Below are 17392 nucleotides of genomic sequence, written 5' to 3' on the forward strand. Positions count from 1 at the left end.
GGTTTAATAATAATGTGTAAGAAATGGGTGACACGGATGATGGCGGATGGAGATCAGATGATCATGAGAAAACTAGTTGTTTAAAGATTACGAAGAAGCGCTCGAATCAAAAAGAATTAAAAGAAATGGAAGGCGTGGGCTTCATTTGAGAATGTATCAAGTACCATTGAAGTAGCTGTATTTCATATTAATTGAGAAGAGGAAAGGGAGGCAGTATGATGCAATACATTAAACTGAAAGAAAGTATATGCTTTAAATTTTAAAAATCGAGAAAACAAGAACACGAGAGAGACTATGGCTCAACACACTGGAGTGGGAGAGATCATATCCTACTTAAGTGATAAAAAAATCGAGAAAAACTAGAAAATGAGATTAGGAAAAGTTACTTATACAATTGCAACCCTTGCTTAGAATCCTGATATAAAAAAATTGTCTAGATGTGGATTTTACAAATACGAAATAACAACTCGAGTATAAAAGTAAAGTAAAGCAAATTTAAAAACTCGATAAAACTCGATAATAATTTTTTTTTTCACAGAAAACAGGATCCTGAATAACTTCCAAGAACAGCATTATGAAAGTGGGACAACACAGCATAGCCAGGATATACTAACCCGAGTGTGTAATTATGCTATCTTTGCTTAGCTCAGTTCACAAGTATAAAATCCAGTTACGAATAACATACACTTCAGGAGTTTTCCATGTTACAAATTTTTCGAAGCCGTAATGTAAGTTTTGAAAGGATTAAGTTAGAGTATGGCATTCATTCATGCTTTTATGGTGGCGCATGGTACCGTTACCAGATGATTAGGAAATCAAATAAATATATTCTTTCGAGTCAAATTTGTGGTTGCAAAGTCCATGAGGAGGTGTCGATAATTTTACACTAAGATGCAAAACCATTTGTCAAGTCTTTGGTTACTGTCGTAAGGCCAGAGAGATAAAAAACAATAATTGATTATTATGAGTCTTTCACAGCGTTGAACTTATTTCTGCGAGAAGGAAATTATGAAAAATCAGACTGACGGAAATCTTACGCAATGGAATAACTGCTTAACTGATTCATCTACGAAAGGAGCACGAATGATGAAACAGACCTACCAAATACACTAACTTAAAGGTTGAAACTGATACAAACACACTCACTCCCTCTCCCTCTCTGGTAATTGCAGTAAACGGGGACGGACACACACACACACACAAATATATTATATATATATATATATATATATATATATATATATATATATATATATATATATATATATATATATATATATATGTGTGTGTGTGTGTGTGTGTGTGTGTGTGTGTGTGTGTGTGTGTGTGTATGCTCGCGCGCACATATTGAGCCACTTTCATTCCCTCCACTTTCAGTTCTCGTTTCTACATATAAATCTTACAACCTTCCATCCTTAAAGAGGCAGGTCTTGTCACTCCCTTCGGATCAAAGACCTTCTCTTTTCTCTTTTTTACCCCTATAATGCCTTGTTTCTTGTAGGTCTGGCTGCATTATAGCTTTAAAAATACAATGTAATTTTAGAGATATAAAACTAGCAAACATTTAAAAATGGAAAGTGTTGGGCATAAGCCCCATGGGCTCTCACCGGAGGCTTCATACAAAACGGGAAAACCTATTTAAATTAGTAGGTAAAGTGCACTCAGTCTGAAGGCTCCAATATAAGCCCAACAGTACAGTCTTTTGGCACGAGAGTTTGATGTACTGCAGCCAGACGGCCATGAATGCATGTAATAACTGAACAGATGGAGTTTTACGTTGAAATGACAGATTGGCGTGCGCTCCTAAAAATAGCATTCGATATGCTGCTGGAACTGTTGGGCAGCTTCAAAGAGAGAGAGAGAGAGAGAGAGAGAGAGAGAGAGAGAGAGAGAGAGAGAGAGAGAGAGAGAGAGAGAGATATGAAATTTTCGGTCGATATCTATCGCTGGGTATCCGGCAAAACTGGCAATTTACAACTAGGCAACACATTTTTATTTGAGTACGGCAGTTTACAGAATATAATGTTACCATAGGCAGTCATTTAAAAAAAATCATTTGATTTATTTCGCTCGTAAATGTGTCGCAGAATATCGAAGCTGATAATGCTAACCCCGTATATATGTGTACGCATGTGTTTATGTAAACTAAATCCATACATAATGCTCATTCAAATAAAATAACATTAATTTGTGCAAGGTGTGGGGCTCATGAAACTCTCATCCATCCCAATTTGGTGTTTTTCGTGAACTGAAAAATGAAAACATATTTTTCACATGAAAGCAAATTTCAAAGCATCACTGGATAAATACATAATATTGAAAAATAATACTAGTCCTCAAAAGGTTTTGGCAATGTTCAGTTTATTATGAAGGTACATTTCAGTTAATTCTTGAATTTATGGCTCTATTTTAATCTTACTGCATTATTTTGATCATATTGCATTACTCTGATCTTACTGCAGAAAAAAGCCGTGATACACTGAAAGAAATACTTATATCACAAATTACTTAGACTGGAACAATTCCTTCATCTCTGTATTTATCATGAAAGTACAGTAACTACTAAGTATATTTTCTATGATTACCTAAGGAACACGAACAGAAAAAATAGTCACTAACATTGTAAGGGAAGTCGTCATCATATTTAAGGAAAGGACCAAAGATAATACTAAAAGATCTATGGTTACATCTGTGGTTGCTACAGGACAGAATCTCTTACTATATCCGACAGAGTTATGATTGTTCCTCTTAGGTCAAAGCAAGTGTAATGGCTACCAATGAATTAGAGACAAGGATTCGTACAAACACCATAGATGGAGTTTGGATACCCTTTGCGCCAAGGGGAGTGGTCACAGTGGTTCTGTCTTGATAGAGCTTCAAAGAGAATTGTGGCCAGGCACGGTAGATTGAATAGGCTATCAGCAGACCTTTATAGTTCGTCTGTCTTTAGGTTAATTCTATTTAATAGTTTACATTGCTTACGGGATTGCCGCTTTGCATATTCAGTAAGCAACAATACTTGAAAGTAAAGGAAGGTATTGAAATCAAGTATGTCTTGCCTTGTACAAATGAGCTAAATTTTTATTCAGTCATGTTATCTAACCAAGAATTTTTAAATTTATTGTAACATATTTAATTTTAACCTAACGCCGGGCAATGCCAAGATAACTAATGTTCTCAAATCTTGTCCGTGCCTTAGCCTTTGTTCCATAGTTCTCCAGTCTTGAATTTAAATATATTCGCTTGAAATATACTCAAAATACCATTCCTTTGCTTATCGCCCTCACCCCGGTTTTTTTTTACTTTTTAAGAAATTAATTGTTATTCGTTATTATTGACATATATTTCAATATGTTACTTGATAGCTACATATTTACTCATTTTCTTTCTTATTTTTATCTAGGGGCATAATGTTGCGCTAAAGTTTGCCATGCAAGTTCGTGGTATTTTGGTTTGTTCTGTAAGATTGTAAATATGTAAATAATAATAATAATAATAATAATAATAATAATAATAATAATCTTATTATTATTATCATATAAACAACAAGCAACGCACCGATCGTTCATCTCCATGAAAATAAAAAAAAAAATAAAACAAGACTAAATCGACAAAAAAAAAAAAAAAAAAAAAAAACTGATAAAACCTTACTTTCAGGAAGAAAAGCGGCCTTCGTGCCCACGGCTTCCATGATGAGTCGGGCCATGATAAGGAGGTGAGCGACAAGAAGATGCAGGAAGGGCGCCGTCGGGCCTGCGTGGAGCCAAGCAGCCCTTACCAGTCCCCCGGCGGCACCAGGCAGCGGCGGAGGATCTTTCGAGCAGGCCCCATCCTGCACCCCCATCCTGTAACCATCGTTGGCGTAGTTTCCGATTTTGAAGATCGCGGCGAAGAAGAAGAAACACATTAAGACGGCAGCTGCCCCGACTAGACCTGGAGGAGGAAATGTGCGTTGGATTAGAAGATGATCAAAGCTAATGTTGGAACAGGAACGTATAAATAAACACAAAATAACAAACAATGAAAAAAAAATTCTTCAAAGAAACTTCCAACAGCCAACGTTAACGTATACATAAACAACATTAGAACTGATCGAAACCAGTGTTGGAATAGGAACGTATAAATGCACACAAAATAATAAACAATGAAAAAAATTTCTTTAAAAAGTTCAAACAACCACACGGGGGCAACATAAGATGCTTACGTAAACATTAGAGCTATGCTCAAAGGATGCAGATACACCACCTCTTCCTATGGTAAGGAAAAAAAAAATAAAACAAACAGACGGAAATAATACAGCTTCTGTACGTGTCCTAACCAAACAAGTCATTAATCAGTCTCCTGTTGCGACGCTATTAAACCCACAGTCGTCTTGTCAGCACGGTCTACTACTGGCTTCGTATTCCAGCTCTAAACAATAATAATCTCTTTCTTAATTTAGTCCAACGATGGCCTGAGTAAAGAAATAGCCCATGCTCATAATAAAACTTAACAACTATCATGCAGCCATTCCAACACAAGTCCAAGTTCAGCCCCGATAGGAATGGGGGTGGGGGGGTGAGAAGGGGTGAAATATAAAATGTCAAAAATGTTGGGCATTGTTAATTGAAGCAACTATCTTAACAGGAGAGAGAGAGAGAGAGAGAGAGAGAGAGAGAGAGAGAGAGAGAGAGAGAAGAGGGGGGTGTTAGGGAGGAAAAAGTGGGAAAGAGTGAGAGTGAGAGTGAGAGAGAGAGTAGAGGGGGTGTTAGGGAGGAGAGAGAGAGAGAGAGAGAGAGAGAGAGAGAGAGAGAGAGAGAGAGAGAGAGAGAGAGAGTAACATCATTCTATCTGTCCGGAAGTCCAATTCTCTTTCTCCTAATATCAAAAGCTCATTTCTCTAGCTGTATATCTGTCCACATACATACACAAATACACACACTCACACAAACATATAGTTTTATATACTAATCAACACATGAGCACGTGTTTCACAGAAATAAATTACTGACTCACATCGGGATTGAACCTTGGTCTCTCAAATGACAGGCCAGGGCACTGCCAACTAACCCACATAGGTCAGTTGGTAGCGCCCTGGCCTTTCATTTGAAAGACCCGGGAACGATCCCGAAGTGAGTCAGATACATATAGTTTTATGTATGTATATATATATATATATATATATATATAATACATAGAAACATACATATATATATATATATATATATATATATATATATATATATACATACATATATTTTATGTATATATATATATATATATATATATATATATATATATATATATATATATATATATATATATATATATATATATAAACAAACACCTATATGCCCAAGTATCAAGTAACAGCGTAGGTTAACCGTACTACCACCCCTGGCATGCACGTTCACAGCTCAAATAATTATTTTCCTTTTGTATATTAATTCTATTTATTGCATCAGGTCAATCTATGCTAGTTCCACCACTCTCTCTCGCCTTCTTTCGGTCTATCTCAGCTGACAGAATTCCCCGTTCAATCTCGTGACTCACCGATGTGCACGTTAATCTCCAGGTAAGGAGTGGTATGGCGAGGCCATGGCAGAAAGAGGTACTTGATGAACTGTTGGACTTCCGTCGTGATGACGTAAGTGGTGAGGCCCAGTGCCACCACGCAGTATCCGACGCTGCCCAGGCTGTTGAGGTGGCACCCACATCTCTGCAAGGGAGGAAATAAAAAGATTATTATTTGTTCTCTTCTCTGAAATGTATAGGCAGCCTAATTATTATTCTTCCTTTGTGTAAAATGTCCTGGAGCTGGCGTGTATGTTGTTAGTTTAATCATTATTTCAAGGAATGATCTAAATGAGCAGACAAATACACCTCACAAACGGTATACCAGTGTTACTGAACCTGTTTACATTGCAGAGCTCAAAATGAAGCAGAGTGTATGTACGACCATGAGGGATAATTCAGTTACATATATACTAATACATACATATCATATATATATATACACACACACACACACACACACATATATATATATATATATATATATATATATATATATATATATATATATATATATATATATATATATATATATATATATATATATATATATATAAAACGATATTAATCAGATTAGTTTTGGGCAGTGGCAAGTCGAGTGACAGAATTTCATAAAAATAAACGTGCGTTTAATATTTAGTTATATTTCAGCCGCAAAAATAGCACTGGATATCTGTAAACATCGAAACTTTGTTATTAATGAATTTCATAGCATGTTCTGTTTTTTATTTCCTCTTCAAATTGAGGGAAAATTATTCCACATTTTAAAACAAATGAATAGTGAATATCGCATACTTATTTTTTATCCTGTGTAAGGAAGAAAGAAGAGAAATGTTAATCAATTTGCAAAATAAAACTGGCAACCAAACATTTGCAGGCGGAATAAGGAAAGCAAACGTGACGTTGAATTATGACATGAGATACAAGGTTCTGTTTCACAAAATGAGCTAATAAAACACTTTTTTTTATTAGCGATTCGAGTCTAGTATCCTCTTTAAATCTTTATTCTTCAGCTCTTTGGGTCTGATGAATATAAGATATCTTACCCTGGGGTGTTTTTGAAATGTCACTAACTCACCGAACTACTAAAAATTACTCTTCAAAGAGGAATTTTTTTCTATCATCAGCAAAAAAAAAAGTATCTTCTTTTAATCTCTGGCAATTCTGTAGCGAGATTTCATATGATTTCTGCGAAATCATACTAATCTGCATCTGGTAAGCTGATGGCTCTATAAGCTCACTTATCCTCTGATAAGGACTGACTTCCTGGCTCTCTGTTTTTCAGACTCCTCTCAGCAACCTTATATATTTTCCCCACATCATTTTAATCACTAATGAACTCGCTGGAATCCCTATTTTTCCTTGGGTTCTGACAATGAAAGTGCTTCAGTATTTACCCTATTTTATGTCTTTTTTTTCTGTGCACCGACGTAACAGTATTTGTTTTTTGAAGTTATACTGGCATTTTCAGTTTGGTCCAGAAAAAGGCTGATCGTACGCCTCAAAATAAGTAAACAGTAACTTCAAGACTCCTCCCGAAAAATACCTAGAATGTCACTTGCTTCTTTCAAATGATTATCAGCAATTCTCCTTGGTGTGATCTGTCAATTTATACAAACTTACTCATATGTTGAAAACCATCTATTAACACCTCAGAGAATCTTATATGGTCTCTTTCGAAATTTCGAAGGCTGTTGATTTGTGGTGATACTTGTTCTTGCTAATCATAGTACAGCAGCTTTGGCTGGAAGTGTTTCTTATCTTAAAAGCTATTTCCCTTTTCATGTATGGCTTCTCTAGCTTAAATTTAGTCGACAGTGCTTGAAATGCTGTTCTTTTCTGAAATTCGTCTCTATCTTGTTCACTTTGTCTTAAACTATCATCGTAGACCTGTACAACATAATAAGGTTGGGGAAGAAAAAATCTGGTGTATTCATATACTTTTGCAAAAATGTTTTGTAAAAATGAATCCTTACGGTACTCACCATAATTTTTCAGTGTACTAAGACCTCCCTTCATACATCAGTAATTAGAGCTTAGAAGTGACCTTGTCACTTCACAGCCTAACTGAGAATGCCTTGAAGAAGCCTAGTGTACTTTTTAACGTACGTCATCCTCGCAAGTTCTCTAGCTCTGGCCTCACTGTGTTAACACTTCCTGGTATGCTTCTTTTCAATGTTCTCTTTACCTATGACATCTAATAGCTATTCGACTCTTTCAGTAAAATAGTTTTTACTTGTAGGCAGGAGAAACTGCTTATGCTACACTGAACATGGCTTTTGCAAGGTTGCCTGAATATGTGCCATTGCCCGTTTCTTGGGCTGGAAGTCTGGCTTTGCATTTATAAATCTGCAATTATTTTTGTCCAGTAAAGATTTCTTATGATCTCATTACGGTAGGAAGCAGCTTACCGTCCTGTAAAGAAGAATCCTGCTGGCGTAATTAATTCTTAATTTATTGTAAAAAAATTCAGTCGCTTTGTCTGCCTTATTGGTTGTGCATTTTTATGTGCGGAACCTTCATACTATTCAAAAACTATTCTACATGACCCCAAGAAACTTGATAATATATGATTGATAAACTTAACAGTTATATAAAATGCTGAAGCATCAGAAGAGGAGATGTCTTATGCCACTAATTGCCTTCAACAGAGGAGGGTAATTCAGCCGGAACACGTTACGCAAATATTGAAAATGAGGTTATTAGAAGTTATGATGTGTAATGAGCAGTCGAGCTCTACTTTACAGATACATCGTTTGCGAAATACCTCCTCTAATGATATGGCTCTGTCTTGAGTATTTGTTTTCACGTTGCCATGACAATGAAAGGAGGCGGATGTATCTCATTCTGGTCCTTATGAATAAAAGAAACGCGTTCTTTATGTAATAGACTAGCTGTATGTTTTACTCGGAAAAACAATCATTCCAATATCTCAGCTCTTTCTTTAATTAAAAAAAGCGAAATACTTATAGATCTGTCTTTCAACTGCCTCTTGTTCCAGGAGGAGACGGATTCTTTTTCCCTTCTCTATTTAGACACGTGGGGAAATATAAACAAGAAAATTGTTTCCTTTCGCGTCCTTGTATCAGGCAGACAGGGAAGGGCCAGGCAAGACGTAAACGGAAGTCGTAAAGAGCTTGTATCGAGAGATCTAATGATCCTCTTCTTGGAGAGAAGCTTCGTCGTCAAGAGAAAGTCATTAAGCCTCTCTCTCTCTCTCTCTCTCTCTCTCTCTCTCTCTCTCTCTCTCTCCACAAAGCTACAGCTTTCCAAGTCGTTGACACTGCTCACTTGACCTCCTCCACTAATACATTCTCTTGAGTGTCTTCGAGAATGCGATGTGATTCTCCAACACTCTCAAGAAACAAAGGAATTCTAAGGGAAATATATTTAATAAGAAAAAGTCTAGCGCGCTTGTGAAAATAAATGCCTACCCGTCAGTTGTAACCATCATGAAGTAAGTCCGTAAATAAAATGGAATATCAACAGATGAAGCAAAAAATAATGTTGATGCTGAACTTCAAACGTTTGCTGGTAACACAATATTCTGCTTCCGTGATTGATCTAGTGAATGAACATCTATAAATGCTGTCGCTTCGTAATGATAATGTTATTTCACTTGTTATTGCATTGATGCATCTTTCACAGACAGGTGACAAGCAGTAAAACAGCGGACGTTTTTCAGTATTTCGCACAGTTTACAGTAGCAGAGGCACTAATAACTGTGTTTTAAACTAAATTCAAGTACAAAATCTGTTTTACTGTAAACGGGGTATTAGCATAATAATCATAAACATGTTTAAAAACAATTATTTCCAATTTCTCTATGGAACTGTTTTGTTTGACTAATCATTTCAAATTCTTCAATATCAAAAATCAGTTTATGGTAGCACATTTATCGACGTAAATCTCCTTACGGTAGTATATAAACTAATAAACTTTTATTCCTGGCAGCGCTTTTAAGGAGACTTGTTCACGTCGGTTTTTTTCAGTAAACAAACTTTTATTCACGGTTCTAATTTCAATATGAAAAGGAGGAGATTTTGAACAGCTTAATACCTAGACGAGTTAAGGTCGAAAGAAGGATCTGTTCATTCAACAGAGTTGGAGAGCCACTCTCTTCCATCCCCTTTCCTTTTCTTTTCCCTTAGAGAAGGATATGAAATGATTAATAACCCATCCCATCGGTCTTCGTGTATAAATACCCTTGTACAATTTACAATAGACATAAACTACAGAGTAAGCCGAGTTCAAGTCAAAATTTATGATCTTAAATAGGATGATTGTTTGATGTAGCACAAAATCACATCCCTACATGATAATTACGTTTAATGATGACAAACTGGGGTGTTTGTTTGCTGTAGCCTATGGGAATGATGACAAAGATAATGAGGGTGACATTCTAATAATGAAGATGGTCACATGACAGCTTATACAGGCAGGACACAGAGAAAATAACGAGGTTATCAATAACTGTCAAGCGAAAAAAGATTATGAGTCATGAAATGTTTCTTTTTAATTCACTTCTCTTTTTATTAATTCCCAGAAATTTCTGAAAAGAAAGTTCTTGTTTAAAGATGAAGGCAAAGTCTTTGAACAAATGTTATTTGAGGCCACAGAAATTATTATATTTCCTACATGCCTAAGGCTAAAGGATTTTATTCACGAATATTAGATATCGTCAGTTTGAGAGAAAGAGAGAGAGAGAGAGAGAGAGAGAGAGAGAGAGAGAGAGAGAGAGAGAGAGAGAGAGAGAGAGAGGTGGGGGTGCTTCTGCTTAACCACTGAATAATATTTTTCAAGTTACTTAACGAAAATATAAGTACCTTTTAGAGTCGCAGGAGGAAAGTCTATATAACATCACCGCACCTTTTCAAATAATCTAATATTTGTTCTTCATGTTTACAGAACGTTTTCTCATGATGCGTTCTCCTTCATGTATGTTACCTCTGCGAAAGTTATTAAAGTTTTTAGGAATTTTTTGTTACCAGTCACCAATATATGAATGATTTTTTGCTCATCACGCTGCTGTTTATTACTTCAAGAATATTCGAATGTTTTTTAGCAAAACCTTGTATAAAATTTCCTACACAGTTTATTTCTCATTCCATGGGAAAACCAGTCGTCTACAAATAAGCGCATATCTTCAATGATATCATTAGTTCCTTACATTCTGTAATATGGATTAGTGTAATCATACCGCCATAACCGTCGGTAACAGAAGAGATGGCAAATCACGACCCAAGAAACGTTACGTACCGCCCAAAGCTTGGGCCAAGTTACCTTCATTCTCCATGCAAATACGGCGGTCCAAGGCAGAGCGATGGAAAGTCTAAGAGCGGAGTTCGTTACCCGTAGATTAACATAAGTACTACATCCAAAGGTTTTTCTAAAGAAAGAAAACTGATATCAAACTGTGACGTAATGGAAGCAATTTAGAGGTGAAAAGAGTAATTTGCAAACATCGGCGAAGTGCTCTCCATATCTGGAAAGTTCTTTGAATTTGTGGAATAACAATTCTAGGTTTAAATCCAAAAGATGAATTTAAACCTAGAATCATTATTATCCGACAGCTGCACATCAAGTTTTGGGACGAGTCATAAAGACATAACCTATTGTGTGCAGTCTTTCTGAACAGGATACCCAGATGTAAAAACGGGGGCAAAAGACAGAATGCAAATATTTCTCTCTGAGATCTTCTTTGCAATTTACGGAGAACGGCGTTTTGCCGTGGTGTTGCATACACGTGTCTACATGTACATATGAGAAATGATCAAAAGACAAAAAAATTCTGAGATTTGCTTTTCAAAATCTTTTAAACAAATTCTGGCACTAACATCACCAACGTTTTTATTTATACACGGAATTCGTTCTGATTATTATTTATGCATTTTGGACAGAACTTAAAAAGTTTTTATTTATACCAGAAATTCGTTCTGATTTTTATTTATGCATTTTGGACAGAACTTACGAAGTAGGAATTCATTCCGATTATTATTTATGCATTCCGGGCAAAGCTAACAATAATAAATTCTGGTGGGGCATTCTATTAGTTTCCTTGAGCTTTAAGAAGCAGGATGCCCACAGCTAACATTGCACTTCAAAATCTATCGAACAACAACAATAAAATTACTTAATTATGTATAAGGAAAATATATTTACTATGAGCAGACAACTAGGAGATCAAGTCAACCTGATAAAATGAGAGGAATTTTAAGACGTCTGTAAAACTGCTTTTAAGCCAGATAAGATAGTAATCAGCTGCGTTTAATAACCGAGGAACTTCAGGAATTCTCAAGGATATTGGAAGATGAGTATAATTAAGAAGATTATCCTTATTAAGATCGTTAGGAGATTCTGCTCACGAGAGAAGATTGTGTGTCCGTAATGCGTCTTTTGAATATGAAAGGATTATTGTGTATCACAACTTAAACTGATGTATATATTTGTGCATGCTAGTGGTTTTATAATCAAACATACATATGAACAAACACACACACCAGCACACACATATATATACATAAAAAAAATATATATATATACATACATACATACATACACACACGTATATATGTGTGTGTGTGTATGTATGGGTATGTGTGCGTGCGTGCATAGACTGCGTTATGGAGAGTGTCAGGCAGCCATATGGCCATTATTTTTTAGACCAGAAAGGAGAAAGGCGGAACTAGGTGCCAAGCCTTTCGCATTTATTCCGTTCAAAAAGGCGGAATAAACGCGAAAAAGCCCGCACTTCGTTTTTTTTTTCCTTCTGCCTTCGTGGTTCAAACATGATGGTTCTAACTTGGCATCACCAGTGTGAGTCCCGAGATCAATCCTACGTGGTGGGAAGCGATTTAGACCCTTCCTTGAAAAAAAAAATGTATGGTTCATTTTTTGACTTGGTTTAAGAAGTGAATTAGGTAACTGGTTGTCATAACTTTTGGTTTTTGCGAACCGGATGGTCAACATTGTCTGGCGTCACCCCCCCTCTAGGGAGATGAGGAATATAAAGATATTTTATCATTAGCAACGACAGGTGTTGCTTTTTTCCTTTTTCCATGAATCAGCGAAGAGCCAGACTGGCTCGTTCCAGTCAATGTGAAAGCCAGAATGCAAACTGAACGAGAATCTCTCTCTCTCTCTCTAATAATTTCCTGCAAGTTGTACTGTAGATGCGAGTTTAAAAAATACTTTACACTTTTTTTTTATGTTTATTGGATTTAAATACTCGTGTTTAGTATTATTTTTATCCTCACAGTTACCATATGCCAAATTCTCCAGTCTTGGGGCAGTATGAATAGGGATTGGCAATCAATCTAAGAAACTATTAAAATCAAACAAACAATGAAAGGTAAACGCAGCTTCTAAGCAGCCGTAATAAATATGAAGAGATATAAAACATTCCCTACATCAATTCTAAAGAGAGTCCTGAATCTTTTGAGCCCAGCTGGGTGAGAGGAAGATTAGGAACCATTTCTAGCTGAAAATCGTACATGTGGCTGAAGACTGTTTTTTTAATTCGGATGTAAAAACACTACAACATAAACAATTAAAGATAAATACAAGAAAAACAAACCAGAAGAAAACTTTACTGAGGTCAACAACAAAGACTATGACAATGAATGAAAGAGGTTCCTCGCTCTCCAATTAGGGCAAGACCCTTTTGTCATGCAAGTTCGGACTGGTCATAGAAATACCACAAGAATCAAGAAAAAAATTGCTGGGCAGAAATGCCCAGCTCTTTCACTCAGTATAGACAAATGGATTCCAAAGGCAGGGGATGCTGGTGCAACGCGTATGTAAAGATACTTTGCAGTTGAAATTAAAATATATAAGATTTGTAGCTCATAAATTAAAATATATTAGAGTTGCAGTTCATAAATTAAGATATATTAGATTTGTAGTTCATTAATTAAAATATTAGATTTGTAGTTCATTAATGTAACATAAATTTTTATTCATAAATTAAAATGAATTAGATTTGTAGCTCATAAACTAACTTTGCTTATTCTCAGTGAATTCTAACTAATGCATTTCAATAAATCATTTTTAAGATTTTCCTTTCTACTTTCTTCGACCAGGCATCAGCGATATACAGTACGCTCTTATAAACGCTCAAATCTGTAACAGACAAAAGCAAAGTTTTCGAGCATAACTTATTACAGCACTAAGAGTATTTAAACGAAAGTTTTCAACCAACAGCCTTGTGGGTGACAACAATTTACTGCAGTGATTCCCACTGATATTTTTTGAACCTTACGTTGATTGTGTTGACTTTTTGAGGGGTTTCTCATCTGGAAAACGTTATGCCTAGGAGTTCGATGTAATTTACGAATAAAAGGACACTTTTAAGTACAGTAACTACCTTCGTGAGTTCCATTACCATAATCGAAACAGCTGCATTGAACTAAGAAGAAACCTGAAATATCAAGTTTTTCCTGAGTTATGGAGAACCTGAAGTGTCTGGAGAACCTGAAGTGACTGGAGAACCTGAAGTGTCAAATTAAGAACGGTACAACTTTACAAGTTCCTCAGGTAAAACAATAACAAAGGCTTTGCTCAAAGGGATTTTTTTGTAGGAATAATGAAAAGCAAACCATTATATAAATCCGCTTTAAATCTCTCGTTTTAACCTCTCGGACTTTGGATCATTATATATATATATATATATATATATATATATATATATATATATATATATATATATATATATATATACATACATATATACATATATATATGTATGTATATATTGTATATATATTTCATGTTAACCTTTCTAAGGGGTAGAGAGAGAGGCTGGGCCATATTACTATAAAGCCGATGGGATGGTCATCCTAAAAGCTAAGGAGGCCGGTCGGGTGTAAGTGTGGTTTGACTTGGGGGTAATGCAAGGAGAGAGGGTTACAAAGACGCCGGGGGAGGGGGGGGGGTGAGGGGAGACGAGGGTAGGGGGGAAGAGGGGCTAAAAAGGATAGAGGTCAGACGAGAGCAAGGGAGTTTGAGGTTAGGAAAGGGGGATCTGAAGGAGAGAAGGGATAAGAGGTAGGTAGTGGATGAGAGGCTGCCAAGTGGAGGAGGGAAGGGAAGGGAAGGGGAGGGGAGGGGAGGGGAGGGCAAAAGAGGTTACCAAGGATCGAGGGGAGAGGTGCATGGCCAAGGCAAAACCCCTTTGTCATGCAAATCGGGTCAGGTCCAGACGGGATCCACTGTGAGCAAATCACTGCGACTGTCCCTGCAGTGTTGCCAGACAGAATAATAGTAGTCGCCAGACACCATAAAGATGTCCATAAAGAATGTGCGTCTGAAAGGAAAATATCCTTATTAAATATTTTGGAAGAGCCCAGCAAACAAAGACTGTAGCCATAATCATCTAAAATGCAGGCGTCGATCAGGATGATCAGCGTTTTTCTTGGCAAGGATAGCTTTTATTCTTTTTTTTTTTGCCGCTTTGAATGGATAAATTTTAACAATACAAAATTTCTGATTACGATTATTTTCCCAATAAAATTTCATTTTATTGGACTCAAGAGAGATATAGTGTTAAACAACTGAAACCTATCTAAAAAAAACACCGCACAGTTACTGTTAACTGTTCGGAAACTACAGACATAAACGAGTTCCAAAATTTCATATCTCCAGCTTTGGTTGTATCCACGATTTCTAATTCGTACGTTCTTTCCATTCGTATCTTCTAATGCGAAATCGAAAAATCCATCATTTCGGTGTTGATTGAACGCAACGCAAAAATTAATCAGACAGTAGCAATTTAATTAACAAAAAAAAAAAAAATAACCCTGGTTCCCTTTTCTACATCAGGGAACATTACAATGCAGTGCAATATGGTGTACTTTTTTTTTTTTTTTTTTTTTTTTAATTTTGGGGCGGTATTACCGCATGGGCAAGTCCAACCAAACTGCAATCCTGACGGATTATCGCGAGCCTCACGTGATTGCCCAAGTCTAGAATGAAATTTAGAACTGGGAGGGGAAAGTAATAAAAGTATACAGAAGGAGTGTAAAGGCTGATTACGTTCCAGGATGAATGGTCAGTGAGTAGATTCTGGATGGGAGCAATCATGGGAAGGAAATAAACAACAGACGGGCAAATGACGTTGTTTTGGTAAAAGCCTACATATTTTACCTCCTTTACGCAAGAGGCCTGACACTGATAAAACTACAGATAATCTACAGACCCTACAAAGCTCCCATTGACACTGTGGCCAGCCGGTCCCTGCCGGATTCCCATTCTCAGTCTCCCTCTATCCACTCCTTTGCTCTTTCTCCCCCCCCTTTTTTTTTCCTCCTCTTCTCCCTCTCTCTCTCCCATTCTTCAATCTTCCTTCTCTCACTCCTCCACTACCCAAACCGCAGCATTTTAGAGGTCCGAGGCAGCGTTGTGTAGTTTGCAAATTCAGGCTTTTAAACTTCACTTTCCGGTCCGGAGTAGAAAAGATGGGGAGGAGGGTGGGGTGGGCGGCAGGGGAAGGAAGGAGTAGGGAAGAGGTGGGGTTAATGGGATGCTGAGAGAGATAGAGAAAAATTTGTGTAGAATTCGGCGAGAGGCAAAGTTGAAGGTTGGCGTCAAGGACATGGGGGAGTCAGCTTCAATGCATCAAATTCTATATGGAAATAGTAAAACATGGCCCATCAACAACAACAACAACAAAAAAAACAACAATAATAATAATAATAATAATAATAATAATAATAATAATAATAATTATTATTATTATTATTATTATTATTATATTATATGGACAATCATTTCTGAACACATCTCTTCCGTACTGGAGATTACCTAAATATTCTAAACTTATCTCTTTTAAAAGTTAAAACATGCTCGTACGTCCCTTGTTATATTCCCCAGCGCCCCTCTATCACTCTCTCTCTCTCTCTCTCTCTCTCTCTCTCTCTTCTCTGTCTCTCTTTTGGCAGTCGGCTGCGCCTTTCTACGAATGTACGAAATGAGGCGAAGCGAATTCAAATCAGCAAAATGTTTTCATCATTAAAGCCTGGATGGTTTCCTATGGGATTCAGGGAGGCTCTTTGAGATGTAATCTTTGTATGTTTATCGTCGAGGGGTAGGGCCCTTTGGAGAGAGAACTTATTACTTATGTAAACAACAGCAGATTCTGCCTTCATTCAACTATAATTTGTTGAAAAGTTTGTCTATTTTATTTTTTTTTAAGAGTAAGGATTGTTTTACTAAATCATACACCGTGATTACTGTTGTTTATAATGATAAAATCATTATTACTATTTTTATGACTACTATACAAAGCAAAATACAAGGGTGCCTGTAGTCATCAAGGCCAGAACCCTGGAAGAAAACTGCCTTCTTTACACATAAACGTGCTCATAAATATGTCGCTCTCCATCTTTCTCTCTCTCTCTCACGCCCACACCCACCCACACAAACACACACACATACACCCATGCGCGGGCGCGCGCGAACAAACGCTGAAAGACCAAACGTTAACGGCGGGATTTTTAGCCGAAAGTTTATTTCTAGGAAACTTGAATTGAAGTTCATCTCTGGAAGTATCATAAGATAGTTTTGGAAGTAAGTTGAGAAAGAAGTTGAAAGGCTGCTAGAATAGTTCTAACGCTCTCCGTCCATTCACACAGCCTACACTCACACACACACACACACACACACACACACACACACACACACACACACACACACACACACACTCTCTCTCTCTCTCTCTCTCCATCAACGGGATTTCAATATCTGGTACTTGAATCTCGCCTCTGATTCTTAATTGTTTTCCAATCTTATCTGAATTCACATGAGACTTGGATTTTTTCCCCCCCTCAGCTGCCTCGTTGCT

General features: G+C 36.7%; 1 protein-coding gene across 4 annotated transcripts in view; it reads right to left on the bottom strand.

The window, feature by feature from the left end:
* The window catches only part of LOC136836843 (protein tincar-like), a 559592-nt gene that overhangs the window by 68855 nt on the left and 473345 nt on the right, over nucleotides 1–17392 (bottom strand). For all 4 annotated transcript variants that reach the window (XM_067101564.1, XM_067101418.1, XM_067101499.1 and 1 more), the window contains 2 exons: nucleotides 5533–5698; nucleotides 3652–3933 (listed from right to left, as the gene is read on the bottom strand). In XM_067101564.1, coding sequence (XP_066957665.1) covers nucleotides 3652–3933; nucleotides 5533–5698 — 448 coding nt within the window. The remainder of the gene's footprint in view (nucleotides 1–3651; nucleotides 3934–5532; nucleotides 5699–17392) is intronic.

Source organism: Macrobrachium rosenbergii, chromosome 1 (genome assembly GCF_040412425.1).
Source record: "Macrobrachium rosenbergii isolate ZJJX-2024 chromosome 1, ASM4041242v1, whole genome shotgun sequence".
Taxonomy (NCBI): domain Eukaryota; kingdom Metazoa; phylum Arthropoda; class Malacostraca; order Decapoda; family Palaemonidae; genus Macrobrachium; species Macrobrachium rosenbergii.